The sequence below is a fragment of the Juglans microcarpa x Juglans regia genome, chromosome 1S, assembly GCF_004785595.1.
Source record: "Juglans microcarpa x Juglans regia isolate MS1-56 chromosome 1S, Jm3101_v1.0, whole genome shotgun sequence".
In the NCBI taxonomy this organism is placed as follows: domain Eukaryota; kingdom Viridiplantae; phylum Streptophyta; class Magnoliopsida; order Fagales; family Juglandaceae; genus Juglans; species Juglans microcarpa x Juglans regia.
Window position 1 is genome coordinate 14,996,432 of NC_054595.1, and position 16,171 is coordinate 15,012,602.

The following is a 16,171-nucleotide window of genomic DNA, read 5'->3' on the forward strand; positions in this document are numbered from 1 at the left end:
ATGGCTCTTTCATTTATTTGTTGCTTCATGTTGATGACATGCTCATTGTTGCCAAAAGCATGTTAGATATTAGCAAGTTGAAGACACAACTCAATAATGAGTTTGAGATGAAAGATTTAGGAGCTACAAAAAAGATTTTGAGGGTTAAAATACACAGAGATAGAAAAGCTGGAAAGTTGTACTTATCACAGAAGAAGTATATTGAGAAGGTGCTTGAGCAATTTGAAATGACCAATTCTAAATCAATGAGTACCCCACTCGTAACACATTTTAAACTTTCAGCATCTCTATCTCCAAATGATGAGGAGGAACAATTTATGTCATGTGTTCCTTATTCTAGTGAAGTGGATAGTATCATGTATGCTATGATTTGTACTCATCCAGACATTTCACAGGCCTTAAGCATTGTTAGAAGGTATATGGCTAATCTGGGTAAAGTTAATTGGCAGGCTGTAAAATGGATACTTCAATACTTAAAGGGCACTTCAAATGTTGGCTTGGTCTTTGATAGAGGAAACGACGTCAGTTCAAGCGTCGTTGGTTATGTTAACTCTGATTATGCTAGGAACTTAGATAAGAGAATACCTCTGACATAGTATGTCTTCACTGTGTGGTTCTGCCATTAGTTGGAAAGCAATGCTACAATTAACAGTTGCTTTATCAACTACAAAAGCAGAATACATAGCGGCAGCAGAAGCAATGAAGGAAGCCATTTGGTTGTGGACTTTGGTTAGTGACTTGGGGCTACAAAAAGAGAGAACCTTTGTGTTTTGTGACAACCAAAGCACAATACTTTTGACCAAAAATCAAATGTGTCACGAGAGGACCAAGCACATCAATGTTAGATATCACTTCCTTCATGAAGTTGTTACAAAAGGAGTAATAGTAGTCCAGAAGATTGCTACCATTGAGAATCCAACTAATATGATCATGAAGCCAGTTCCTGTATACAAGTTCAAACTTTGTTTGGATTTGATAGGTGTTTGATATTTGTGAGTCCCTTAGGGGATTTGATGGAGTCGGTTTGGTGGAATTCACTTTGTTCAGGCTTAATGAAATTCAAGCCAAGGTGGAAATTTATTGGAATGGTGGCTTGATTCCTGTTGAAAAAACATCATTCTAGATTGTTTGCTCGACGCCTACTCAGTATACAGCTCAAGCGAATTTCAAACAGCTTGTTCGCTTGACATCCACTCGATATACAGCTCGAACAAACTTTAGACATAATGCCCACTCAAGCGAATGTTCAAAAAACCTAGTGTTGCGGCCAATATACAAAAAAAGAGAGAAAAAAAAAATCCTTTTGTGAGATTCTTGAGAGCACATTGGTTGTATTGAAACTTTGGGATTAAGAATTTTTGTGATTACTCGTGTACTCGACCTTTGTTTGATAGTGAATTCATTAATATCGACCTCGTCAATAGACGTAAGCTTGTTTAAGTAGAACCACTTAAATCTTGATATTTTATGTATGATTGTCAATTTTACTATTTCCAAAATGTTGGTATATAAAATAACTAGTTATTTGGTATTTTCTGGGTGATTGTCAATTCTTCGAATGGAATGGGAACCCATGTTTCACTGTGTAGGAGCTAGAAGACTTCCTCAACATCTCTGCATCACTCCGTACATATTTTTTCACGAGCCTCACTTTTGTTTTTGAAAAGGGTTTATTCATAATAATCTTTTTAAATATCATTCTTTAATCATCCCTAAATGTTTGATGTCATATTAGGAGATGATGCAAGCACAATGATTAATAGTATTCTTTCTATATTTTTTTCTAGATCAATTAATAGAGATTGGGATCTTTTGTATGGCTTGAGAACCAAATGCCACAAAAAGAGGCTGGTTTGCACAATGAGAAGAATAGCGACGGAAATTAAGGCTAATTCAGGATAGTCCTTACTGATTTGTTTTTAAATATACTAATATAAATATACTAAAACATTAACTTTGCCGCTCATCCACTCGGTGAACAATTTAAGGGATCCAACAGTCCAAACTGCCAGCCAGCCCACTCGGGATACGGGGATAAGAAAAATTCTAGATATAAACGTCACTCTCTGCACACTATTTAAAAAAAAGAATAACTTCAGACCATAGACTCCTATAAGGTTAGAATATCAGAGACCAGTAAGAAATAGACACGTAAGCGAGCGCACATGACCTCCCCCTCTCTCTACTCTCTCACTGGATCTGATTCTCCCCTCCCCCTCTCTGTCGAAAGAGAAAACCTCTCCTCCCCAATGTTTTGAATACCGTACTAGATACCGTACCAGTCAAGGCATTAGAACAAAATATTTCGGTACTGGTACCGTTTCAAGATAGTCGATATATGAATAAATTATATATATAAATATATGTATATAAATTATATTTCAAAATAATAGTTTATATATGAATAAATTATATATAAATACATATATATATATATAAATTATAAATAGCCCAGTCTGAATTGGAGATCAAAAAATAAGCTTGTAGTGTGAAAAAATGAAAAAAAAATTAAGACCGAAATATCAGCCAGTACAGGCCAGTACACAGGCCGAAATATTGGCCGGTACGACTGGTATTTGGGCCGATACGAAATATATATAATACTTGTACCTGCCCAGTGACTGGTACGGTAAATACCAACCGTACTGACCGGTACGGTACGATATTAATAACAGTGCTCCTCCCTCTCTCTCTGCTCTCTCACTGGATCCGAAAGAGAAAACCCTCACTGCCTCTCATCGAAGCCACCAAGCACACACCAACGTATATCTGAAATTTTCCAAGATTTTATAGAGATAGACGTAGCATTACACCTAGTTTATCAAGAAACAAAATCAAGCATATTATTACAGGCCAGCAAATTTGTGGACAAATCAGACCAGAACCATACGAATGAGTCTCACCAGATGGCTCCCATATATGCAAAACTAAAAGACAAGGTGAGAGGAAAAGAGAGAATTGAAATGATATCAAGAACAAAACCATAAACTCAAGAAAAGAAAATCTCATTAGCTTGGGGGGAGAAAACTGAAAAAGTTGAAAAATCAGAACCAGAAAATAATAGGTAATTTACGCAAGCAAAACAATGAAGAATTAGATAAAACAACCACACAAGGGATTCAAAAATGCAAATACAACCATTAAGAAAGTTTATGAATTGGGTACTGGAAAAAAATAATAGACAAAAATTGGAAAAAAAAATGTTCATCTAGTAATCATCCAACGATTCCAATCGAACGAGAGAGAGGGAGACTCGATCGACGCGTTTCTGAAATCTAATGAGAGAGTTGATCGAGAGTGGTTCGAGATGAATTACCGAAGGAGAGAGAGGAAATCGAGAACGAAGGAGAGAGAGAAACTCGATCGGGAAGGACAAAACAAGATGACCTTGTATGCGTCCCCACATTAACATGGCATAGAAGGCTTACGTGTCATCTATTGATTGGTCTCCGATAAACCCACATTTTAGGTGTCTCCGTTCTGAAGCGTTTTTGTTTAAAAAATATTAATTTTACTTTTTTATCCTTCCATTTCTGGAAAGGAAGTTTAAAGTGTACGAAAGTCGGAAAGAGTAATGCCATTTTGGAAAGAGAATTGAAACAAAATAACTAGTTCTAACATTTTTCATACCTAAATTGAATAATATTGGAGAAACATGATTCGAGAAAGTCACAAAGTAAGACATTAGTCCTAGGAAAATAGTGCGGTAGCTCTTTTTTTCCCATTTATAATAATGAAATGATAAGAAACGCAGCAAAACTCAAAAGTGCAGCCGTTACAATACAACTCCCACTCGGTCCCATCCATATTTATTCATTCAAAAACCCAACCTGGTCTTTCATTCAAAGGAGACCCATCAATTTCTTCCCATACCATTCCACCAACAAACACAAACCCTACCAAAATCAACTATAGCATCATACCACAAACAATCAAAGCCGTCCAAATATCCAAATATTATATATTTTTCTCACCTTCTTGAATCTCTCAGTACCTGTAGTGAGCAGGCTTGTAAGGTCCCTCAATGGGCACGCTAATGTAATCAGCCTGGTCCTTGCTGAGCTTGGTGAGCTTAGCCCCAAGCTTGCCAAGGTGTAGCGCAGCAACCTTCTCATCAAGGTGCTTAGGCAACACATATACCTTCTTCTCGTATTTTCCACTTGTCTTCTCCTTCCACAACTCCAGCTGGGCAATCACCTGGTTCGTGAAGGAACAGGACATCACAAAACTAGGGTGCCCTGTGGCACAACCCAAGTTCATGAGCCGACCCTCGGCCAAAACAATGATGCCCGAGTTGGTCTCGGGGAATACCCACCTGTCTGTTTGAGGCTTGATGGTGATGCGCTTCACGCCCGGGTAGTTCTCGAGCCCAAGCATGTCAATCTCATTGTCAAAGTGGCCAATGTTACAGACAATGGCATTGTTCTTCATCTTCTTCATGTCACTCACCATGATGATGTCCTTGTTACCAGTGGTGGTAACGAAGATGTCAGCCTCTGAAACAACGTCCTCAAGGGTCAGGACAGGGATGCCTTCCATGAGGGCCTGGAGAGCACAAATTGGATCAATCTCGGTCACAATAACACGGGCACCAGCTTGCTTCAAGGCAGAAGCACAGCCCTTTCCAACATCACCATATCCACAGACCACAGCAACCTTGCCAGCAATCATAACATCAGTAGCTCTCATCAAGCCATCAGGGAGGGAGTGGCGGCAACCGTACAAGTTATCGAACTGTTTAAACCAAGATCACAGCCACTATTAGATCAAACAAGAGAAAGGAATCTAACAGTTAAAAAGTATCGAATTTGAAAAGAAAAACTCGACTTTGATTTGGTAGGTATAAACAAAGATCTGTTTGTTAGTTGAGAAGTTGTTGAAAAATGAACAGTGAATCCGTCCAACAAGTATTTTGCAATCTTAGAAAATCGACAAAGGCTCCATTCCGACAAAGACATGAAGCAAAGCAAAGCAAAGCAAAGAAAGCATTGGATCTTAGATTCGAAATCCTACGAAACAATATTCAAATGATCCACAAGAATAAGCACATGATTTTATTATCACTTTTCTTGCAGAGAACAAAAGAATAATAGAGCAAAGATTCGAAATTAAACAAGCATTTCATGGCCACAGTTTTTACGAGGCCTCAACTATTCAAAATGAATGCGTTTCGTTGAATAAGGACAACAGAGCAAAGTAAACATAGAAAAACAGAGCCTTCATACTTCAGATCTGGTTCAAAACCCATAAGATCAGTAAGATCAATACCTAAATCAGCTTAAATGAATGAAAACCAAATTACGAATAAAAACCTAACAGATCTGAAGCAAAATCCCTATAACTAGAGGGGGGGAAGGGGAAGGGAACACTATCCAGATCCAAACAAAATCACACAGATCTACAAGTACAAGCAGTGAGCAAAACAAATAAATTTTTACCTTGCTCTTGGTGACAGAGTCGTTAACGTTAATAGCGGGGAACAGCAAAGTACCATTTAACTGCATCTGGTAGAGCCTCTTAACCCCGGTTGTGGTCTCCTCCGACACTCCGACCAGTCTGTCCTTCATCTTGTGGTACCTCTTGGGATCGGTCTTGAGCCCATCTCTGATAATGGTGAGCACAATCTGGAACTCGGCGTTGTCGGTTGAGGCAGGGTCAGGGAGTGTCCCACTCTTCAAGTAGATCTCCTCGGCCTTGACACCCTCGTGGATCAAGAGGGTGGCGTCACCACCGTCATCGACGATAAGGTCGGGGCCACCGCCGGGGCCCCAGTCGAGGGCGCGCTCGGTGCACCACCAGTACTCCTGGAGGGTCTCGCCCTTCCAGGCGAAAACCGCAGCGGAGTCGCGAGCAATGGCGGCTGCGGCATGGTCCTGGGTGGAGAAGATGTTGCAGGAGCACCAGCGGACCTCGGCGCCGAGGGCAGTGAGGGTCTCGATGAGGACGGCTGTCTGGATGGTCATGTGGAGGGAACCGGTGATCCTGGCTCCCTTGAAGGGCTGGGAGGGACCGAACTCGGAGCGGCAGGACATGAGCCCAGGCATCTCGATCTCGGCGAGCTCGATCTCAAGTCGGCCGAAGTCGGCCTGAGACATGTCTTTGACCTTGTATTCACGGCCAGCCGTGGTTTTCTCCACCACCAAAGCCATCTTATGAGAATAGAGACGGAAAGACGAACAGAGATTTTCAGATTGTGGAGAGGAGGGATGGAGAGTGAGTGAGCGAGCGAGCGAGGAATGGGAGAAGCAAGAGTTGGTTTAAATAGGTTAGATCTCTAGGATTGACGGTCCCGATCTCTCTATTGGGTTGGTGGATTTGGTAAATGATAACGAAACGTTTTTGCTTGCGATACGGAACATCATGCATGTGAGCAGACATAGTGCGTTACTTCTATTTATCTGATCTCCGATCGATTCCGTTTGCTTTTATAAAATATTATTAAAATATTATTTTTTAATAATATTATTATTTTAAAAGTTAAAAAATTGAATTTTTTATTATATTTTATATAAAAATTTTAAAAAATTATAATAATAAGATGAGATGAAATACTTCTTGTATTTAAATAGGACCACTTTTTTTTAACTTCTTTTTAGTTTCATATTTAGCTCAATTTAGAAAAGAATTTTTTATAGACTTTTAAATTTTAATTTAAAAATTAAAAATTAAAACTAAATCATTAACTGTTGATTTATTTATATACTAATATCTAACTTATTTTTATACTAAAGTTATACTATAATATCTAATTACATATTATCATATTGTAATATTACATATTATTTCTAGTGTCCAATTATATGTTATTATACTATAATATTATGTATTATTAACTTATGATATTAGACTTATTTCTATATTAGACTTATATTATAGTGTCTAATTACACGTTATTATACTTTAGTAAATTAGTATTATGTATTATTAACTTATTATGCTAGACTTATTAGTTATTTATATACTAGTGCCTAATTTATTTCTATATAAGACTTTTACAATAGTGTATAATTACATATTATTATACATTAGTATTATATATTATTATATTAATGTCTAACTTATTTTAACTTAATTATATACTAGAATTCCATATTATCATACTTTAGTAAATTATTATTATGTGTTATTAAATTATTATACAAGGCTTATTTCAATATTAGTATCTAACTTATTTTTATACTTGATTATGTATGGTAGTAATATATCATATTTACATATATATACTAAATTATTATTAGTTTATTAATATTATAGTATGAGTATATTATTTTATAATAATTAGCTCATACTAATATATTATTGAATCTAACTATATAAGTTCTAATTATTATTAGTTTATTAATATTATAGTATGAGTATATTATTTTATAATAATTAGCTCATACTAATATATTATTGAATCTAACTATATAAGTTCTAATTATATAGTTATATAAATATACTAGTATGATTTTTTTTTAAAATTTTTTAGTCAGAATCAGTTCAGCGACACCTCCGACTCACTGACATAGAAGGTTTAAAAATAATTGCATAAAAAATGGTCGTTTTCCATTGCAGTGAATCTTGATTAAACTAGGAGAGAGCCATGACAGATTGAACATGACAATATGCGAGCCCGCTTACAGGTCGAGTTCTATACAAGTTAGTTCGCGAATATTAATCGAGTTTTATTTGAGTTATATGGTTTATAAATAATTAATTATAATGTTATGTTTACGAACGATCTTATTTAATAAATGAATCAAACACGAGTCGAGTTTAATAGAACCCAATCCGAGCTACCTATCGAATAGCTTGTTTAGATTAGACCCGTAGGCTGTAGCGACAATCTCATTCTCAACCTCATCCATGAGAAGAATTGGGAGCAGATTTGCCACGGTTGTTGTTACTATTAAGGCTCTGTTTGGATAGTAAAAATATTTTATTTCATCTCATTTTATCATTATAATTTTATCAAATTTTTACACAAAATATAATAAACAATTTAATTTTTTTAAATATCAAAATAATAATAATATTAAAAAATAATATTCTAATAATATTTTATTTAACTTTTAACTTTTATTTAAAATTATTTCATCTCATCTCATTTCACAACCTAAACCGTATCTACAATGTAGTAGTAATATCAATTGAGGCAACAGTCATCATGCTAGGATATTTTTGTTGCTCCAGTTGTAAAAGACCGGGAATGAGGGGATGAAGGAACAAATTAGTCACTTTGGGAGGATTAGACGCTTGTCTCGGCAATTGTTTTAAGGCCTAGTTCACTTTTATAAAATTTTTTATCTCATTTAATCTGCGAAAACAAATAAAGCCTAAGAGAAATACCTTAGAACAAACACTCGTAATATCCCGTAATAAGATGGAAATACCGCATATACGTACTCTAAAATTATCTAACAATTACTTTGCTCTAATACCATAAAGCAATACAAATATTTTGGAATTATCCTCTATACAAATCAATGGAGGCAATTCAATTTGTTTAGAGTTCTTATTACATATATACATGAAGAGTCCTAGTCATGATACTAACTAATTAAGCACTAGCAGAATCCTTGTGGCCATGTGATTGAAAATTTCCTCGTAGAGGTTGATCACGTTGCATATAATCAATGTAAGTCTCTTTCTGATTGAGTTTCAAATTTCTTTTCATGCACCGTTTCTAAGTTATTAGAGCTGCAAAAGTTAAATTGTCTCGGAAAGAGATTTTTCAAGCATACTAGTACTCTATACATGGAATCAAAATGTCAAGAACTTGACTAGAAATAGATCATCACTTGTGATCAACAATACTTCTCTCCTTTCTAAGATAATTTTATCATTATATCTTTTGATGGAATTGGGATCAAACTAGGGTTCGAGCTGTAGCAAACCAACACTTATATGTATGATCTTTTAGTTTTTGACCCGCATCCTGATAGGACTTGAGGTTTGATATTTATAGGTTTTCCAACAAGTAGATCAAGATCAGGTTCAACCAAAAGATTCTAGCATGTAATGACCCGATCCAATAATTCTAAAGTTGGAATATTTATAATTTTTATAAGACTTAAATTATATTTAATGGGTCATATTGGATACGTCCACGAGCGATAAATAATTGAGGTTGATTAGAAATTTAAATTAGGCTCAATAACTAGGTTAAATTCTATTTATTATTTATTAAACGAATTAGACTCCTTTTAGAATTTAAAAATCCACCATTAGAAATTTATTTTAATTTAAAATCACCACTAATTGAAGTCTCCTACACAATCTCAGTCACTGCCAATCTTACATTGAATGAACTATTAGATCGTGTTTTTAAATTCAAACTCTTCTTGTATGATCGCGATCAAGTCCAACTCGAACTCAAACTCGTCAGCACACTCTCTTGAATCTCTCTATAAACATCTCACTTTCATGTGTTATTTGGAAAAAAAAAACCATAAATCTCCATAAGTGCAGCAGCCGAACCCAAGATACCCAGTCCAGCACTATGATCGATTTAGTGTCAAGAATTTTAGGAAGCAACACTAAAAGGTAAGTAGTTCAATCATAAATTAGAATTAGCATACGTTAGTTAGTTATATATATTATTATCAAAGTCAGTATGTACGTACCACATATGTAATAATATTTACAAACACGTCATTCATCATGTTTCATTCTGCATATTATAGTTATGTATGTATTATACATCTTACATTGCATAAGACATTTAAGTTTTCCCATGATCAAGTGTAAGGCAAGATCGGATTAGTTAATAAGATGATCATTTAGATGCAGGATACCAATGCGATTTATGAGTGGATATGCAAGCCACGGATCTAAACGTGGTCCACCATAGTATGTTAGAATATTATTACCAGCTCCACTTGCAGCCGCAGGATGTGGGGCCAGTGCACAACCTTGCACATAGGATTAAGTGTGTAGGCCAGTAAGATAAGTATGATAAGTCAAATAATTCGAGAAAAATCATGCATGGCATAAACATACGTACGAATGATCATAATTTTAAGTACTCAGCATAAAATATTACATGAAAACCTTGTATTAAATATGTTTACGTTATGATAAGTTTCTTACTGAGTTATCGACTCATTTTAGTTTTTTTTTTTTTAATGTTTTTAAACTATTCCAGGTCAAAATATTTATGAAGGTAGAGCTACAGGATGTGACTTAGTCGAGGGAGGCATGACAATGGCCTAAATCATGTATAGAGATTTTAAGTTATAATTTTTATGGTACGGATTTTGAAAAATTTTAATAAATACTTTCGCGCACTCTCATTTATGATTTGAGTATTTTAATATAAAATGACTCTATTTATTATAAGGAATCTTTATACTTGACGCTTCCTTTAGAAAAAAAATATATATTTTTAAGTCGGGTTCAATAGTAGCACTCCAGCTTCCCTAAGAATTTCTAAAAGTGACATTATTATTAATCGTGGAGAGCGGGGTGTTGCATAGCCTCTATCCTTTGAGTTAATAAAAGAAATGCTACTTATTTCCCTTCTAGAAAGAGGACTTGAAGTTTAATACAGCCTTATGAAAATTATTCCTCGTTCCACATATACTACACAAATGCCCTACCTAATTCAAGACTTGCCTAAAATTCATTAAAAGTCACTTTTGTATATATGAAAATGATTAATACTATTTTAGAGTGTACAAGTCTCACGTACTTTTTAAAAAAAAATGGACAACTCTAAGACCCATATGAAAAAATCTACTTTTTAATTGTGGATGACACTTTTTTTTAAAAATGTACATGAGTCTTGCACACATTAGAACAATATCTAGCATTACTCTTGTCTTGATATTAAACAATTCATTTTCTTTTTTAAATGGTGAAATGCATGAGCCTTTGAAAACTAAAAAATAAATAATAGCATAATATTTAAATAAGGTTAAGAAAACTTTTAAAAAAAGTATATCTTCGATTAAAAAATATGAAAAACGAGCATTATAGCTCAACTTTAATGAGTGTTGGCCTAGGTGCTCTTAGGCTTGGTTTGATTTCACAATGTTGGGTTGTATGTGGAGTCTGGTTTGTGAGTAGAAAAAGTGCAACCCATGAGTTCTCTAAACTGTCACTCGACCTAGCGCTCGAGCGAAACTCAACCCGTAAGTTCGCTTGAATCTCGCACAACAATGGATTTGAGTGAGACACAAATCTTAGTGTTCGCTCGAGCTGTGCTCGTCCATTGGTTGTTCGCTCGGGTCACACTTGACACGTTGCTCAAGCAAAGAATCTCTTTTTCAATTAGGGTTTCCAATACCGTTTTCTATAAATATATAATATTATGATCTCTTGTACATGTTCAGCAGTTTTAAAGTGAACAAAGAGAGGCAAAGTGTAAGTGCATATTGTGAGAGAGAAAATGCCCTAAAGTGAGTGAGTTGAGATTGTGTGATTGTAATTTTTTCTGAATTAATAAAACTTCTACAGCTTTGTGAACGTAAGCACGTTGTCGAACCACGTTAAGTGTGTGTTTTGTGATTACTTGATTGTTGCTCTTTATTTGTTTGCCATCGTTAGTGTGTGTTTTTCACAATAATTGGTATCAAGAGCCAAACTTTGGATTTGAAGGAGAACAATGGCTGGAGACAAATTGAAAGCACTCTGGATCGAGAAGTTCGACGGCACTAACTTCGGGTATTGGAGGATGCAGATCAAGAACTATCTCTACGAGAATAGGCTTCATCTTCTACTATTTGAAAATAAGTAGGAGATCATGAACAATGCTGAGTAGAATCTATTGGATCGACAAGTTCTGGGGTTTATTCGGTTGAACCAGTCCAGAACAGTGGTGCACAACGTTATTAAAGAGAGAACTACGGCGGATCTCATGACAGTTTTGTCAGGTATGTATGAAAATTCGTCGACAAATAACAAGGTGCATCTGACGAAGAAGTCGTTCAATTTGGAGACGTCGAAAGGTATGCATGTAACCCAACACTTGAATGATTTTAATACGATCACAAATCAATTATCTTTTGTAGAAATTGAGTTTGATGATGAGATCAGAGAGATGAAAATGAATTACGGTGATGTACGTGACATGATTATTGTTGAAGAGGTACGTAGAAGAGATTCTGGTAAGTTCTCAAGTTCGGGATTGGCTGTGAACATTGACAATCTAGCAGAACATGAAAGGTTAAGCTCTAAGAACAGGGGCAAGACCAAGACGAGATTTGGACAGCAGATCACTTACTAGAGTTGGGGCAAGTCGGGACACATAAAGAGAGACTTCCGGAATCACGAAAGTGCTGAGAATGACGTTTTGAATGTAGTGGCTGAAGAAATACAAAATGCTCTAATCCTTGTAATGCATAGTCCGATTGATGATTGAGTGTTGGATTCAGGGACTTCATTCCATAGCACTTCACATTAAGAGATCGTACAAAATTATGTTGCAGGTGATTTTGGAAAGATGTAGGCGGCTGATGGAAAGGCACTGGATGTAGTGAGAGTGGGTGATGTGTAGGGGTGTAACCGGTCCTGTTCGGTCCGGTTTTGGATAAAATTTAGGACCGAACCGGTATGTACCAGTTTTGTATTTTTCAAAACCGATTACGCACCAGTTATCCTCCTAAACCGGTACTTCCGGTTTTACCGGTTTCCGGTCCGGTCCGGTCCGATTTTCCGGTTTTTTTTAAAATGTACGTTTCACAATTTGTTATTAAAAATTTGTTTATAAAAAAAAAAATTGATTTAAAAACAATTGTTTTATACTTTTATTAATATATTAGACTATATAATAGTATTAATATTAGACTATTGGTATAGTTATAAGTTATATATTAGTATTAGTTATAAACTTTTAGTGATTTAATATTAACATTTTATGTAATAATTTATAAATTATAACAAGAAATTACTTCATATATGAATATATATAATTATATATATATTATATATAAAAATTTCACATAAAAATTTATAATTATACATTATGTATAAAACTTATATATATTAATATTTAATATATATAAAATATTTTGTATAAAACTTATATATAAAAATATTATTTTTTATTTTTTTTAATCAATCGGTCCGGTCCGGTTCGGTCCGGTCCAAAAAATCCTGGAACTGGAACCGGACCGGAACCGGCCGGTTTTTAGATTTTAAAAACCAGTTCCGGACCGGACCAGTTCAAAACCGGTAAAACCGGTCCGGTCCGGACCGGTTTTCCGATTTGAATTTACACCCCTAGTGATGTGCGCATCACAGTTTTGAATAGGGGCATGTGGGGTTTATAACAAGTCAGACAAATTTCAGATCTAAAGAAAAACCTGATTTTTGTGAGACTACTTAATGACAGCGGTTATGCAGTAGTGTTTTCTAGAGAAGCATGGAAGATCACTAAGGGTGCGCTGCGCATGGTAAGAGATCTAATTCTTTGTATTTAACATCATGGTCCAATGACGTGTAGGAAAATACTGGAGTGCAAAAAGGCAGATTTAGTCGCGCAAATCATATGAGGAAGTAAAAGGGAGTCAGTTTTGTCGTTCATCATGCAAGCCTGAGGAAGTTGGCTAAGGTTGCCAAAATCAGTTTGAGACTGGATACTCCTAGTGTAGTAGGAGTTGTGAGCCGCGCAGTGGATGTGCTGACTAATGGCAATGCATGTGAGAGACTGAAGTCGGGTTCGACTTTAGTGCTTCTTCTAGCTTGAATACGGGAGCTGTGAGCTACAAAGGTAGTAGGGCTTGGCTAGATGTGGAGAACCAGTCCCAAGTGGGAGATTGTTGGGTTGCATGTGAAGCTTGGTTCGTGAGCAGAAAAGGCACAACTCGTGAGTTTGCTCAACTATTGCTCGAGTGAAGTTCAAACCATGAGTTCACTCGAGTCTCGCGTGACAATGGACTTGAGCGAGATACAAACTCTAATGTTCGCTCAAGCCAATGTTCTTTGGTTGTTTGCTTGAGACACGCTCAACATGTTGCTGGAGTGAAGATCGTACTTTTTGTCAATTAAGGTTTTCAATGTCATTTTTTATAAATATGTAATATTTTGATCTTTTGTAAATGTTTTTCAACAGTTTTAGAGTGAACAAAGAGAAGCAAAGTATGAGTGCATATTGTGTGAGAGAAAAAGTCCTAGAGTGAGTGAGTTGAAATTGTGTGACTGTAATCTCCTCTAAATTAATAAAACTTCTACAGCTCTGTCATTTGTGGATGTAAGCACATTGTCGAACCACATAAATTGTGTATCGTGTGATTACTTTATTGTTGCTCTTTATTTGTTTGCCAATGTTTGTGTATGTTTTTCACAACACACAAACCCTTCATACTATTTCATCTCATCTCAACATTCAAACATCATTCAAACACAAATATTTTTCAATTTTAAATTTTCAACTTTTTCATCTAATCGTTTCCTAATCATTATAACTTTCTCAAACTTCAAAATAAAATATAAAAAATAATTTAACTTTTTTGAATCTCAAAACAAAAATTATATTAAAAATTATATTCTCCCTCTTTTAACTTTATAATTTTTTTATTCAACTTTTTTTCTTATTTTCCAAAATCTCATAAAAATTTAACTCAAACCATCTCATTATTATTCACCAATTATCTCACTATTATTAATAAATTTCTCATCTTATTCATTTCATCTCGTATATTTACCCAAACGAAACCTTAGACTATGGTTATTTATTACGGTGGTATTTTTAGCATATAAAATTGAATGATAATTAATAGATAAATAATTAGATCGAACCCAGCAAGTGCTTGGCATTTCATCAAGTACCAATGTATCGTGCTAAACGAATAATTCTGGCATCTACCACTACTAGTGTAAAATTCTTTGTCTTTTTTATATTATGGATAATGTTACATTCAGTCGTAGAGTATTCAAACGTCACACAATTTTTTTAAAAATAATAAAGTTTACTTTAAAAATATTAATTTTTTATCATGTGTATTTCTATTTATTCACTTTTTTTAAAAAGATTGTACAATATTTATACATTTCATAACTGCTAATATTATTTTCTTTTATCATTTCGTGACGTAAAACAAAATGATTTTATTTGTAATATTTTTCTTTTATAACTGTGCACAGCATCACCAGCTACATCTTCGTGGGTGCTCTTTAATTAAGATTAAATTCTTATTGCCAATGAAAAATATATTAAAATTTAGATTAAATCCCTACCAAAGATCGTGTTAAAACGTGAGCATATGTACGTGTGGATGGATGATCCCAACTGGCATGTTGTCACGTGCGAAACCTACATTGTTAGGTATTTCAAGTTTTTTTTCTTTTTTTTTCTTTTTTTTTTTTTCTGTAAGTAGTGGTGGCAGCATTTCTTTACATCTAACAAGAGAGATTCTTTTATTAAAAAAAAAAAAGAAAAGAAAGAGGAATAAATTATTTTTTTGTTATCGTGTGGATAATATTAAAGCTATTCTTGGAAAAAAAAATATTAAGTTTATAAAGTGAGTTATAAAAAAAAGTCATATTATAAATTTACGTGACTTACTATAAATTATAAATCCCTCTTTTACTTCACACATTATTATTGTTAAGTTTTAACTTACGATTTTGTTTTTGAGATTTTTATCTTTGAACTCATTGATCTTTCCTTTTTTTTCTTTTTTCTTTTTTTCTTTTATTTTTTATTTTTATAAATGTTGAACCTCATACTGTTCATTCAAGTTAGATTTTTTTCCGGTCCAGTTTAAAACTAGGAATCTAGGTTCATATAGGCGGTTATCATCTCGAGTAAAATCTAGGTCGAGAACCAAATTCTCTACCCCCATATAAGGGGACGGATACGGTTATAAAATACAGGTATTAGGTAAAAATCCGATACACGAGTTTTAATTTTGAAAAAATTAATTTTATGTGCACAACTAAGTCGATTTGGTCTGCAATATTATTTTCTACATGTATTATGTATTGCATAAATTTTACATGATAAATATTATATATTTTTTTTTATCTTGCATGCAGGTAGTTAAAAACGTAATAAGTTGTTTCTAGCTTTAGCTATTCTTTTGACATAAAATTTAGTTTTCTATTTTGATATATTTTTATTATGTTGGACAATGGACAATGTTCAATGTTTTGAGATTTATTGTCTTTGTTATTTTTTCAACATTATTTTCTTTCTTGAAAAAAAATTACTAACAAAAGCCTTTAAAAAATTGGGATTTTGTAA

The 16,171-nt window shown here is 34.3% G+C and overlaps 1 protein-coding gene and 1 long non-coding RNA gene across 2 annotated transcripts; one reads left to right on the forward strand and one right to left on the reverse strand.

Annotated features, from left to right (window-relative positions):
• The first annotated feature begins 1,510 nt into the window (after nucleotides 1–1,510).
• Nucleotides 1,511–3,931, forward strand: LOC121245814. Its single transcript, XR_005937003.1, has 3 exons — nucleotides 1,511–1,528; nucleotides 2,328–2,330; nucleotides 3,613–3,931. It is a non-coding gene; the product is annotated as an uncharacterized LOC121245814 (long non-coding RNA).
• LOC121245813 (adenosylhomocysteinase) lies at nucleotides 3,691–6,254 on the reverse strand. The gene is made up of 2 exons (XM_041143682.1): nucleotides 5,439–6,254; nucleotides 3,691–4,734 (listed from the first exon to the last, which is right to left on the reverse strand). Exons 1-2 carry the CDS (start codon nucleotides 6,147–6,149, stop codon nucleotides 3,988–3,990), a joined length of 1,458 nt encoding a protein of 485 aa, XP_040999616.1. The 5' UTR covers nucleotides 6,150–6,254; the 3' UTR covers nucleotides 3,691–3,987.
• Between the last annotated feature and the right edge of the window lie 9,917 nt (nucleotides 6,255–16,171).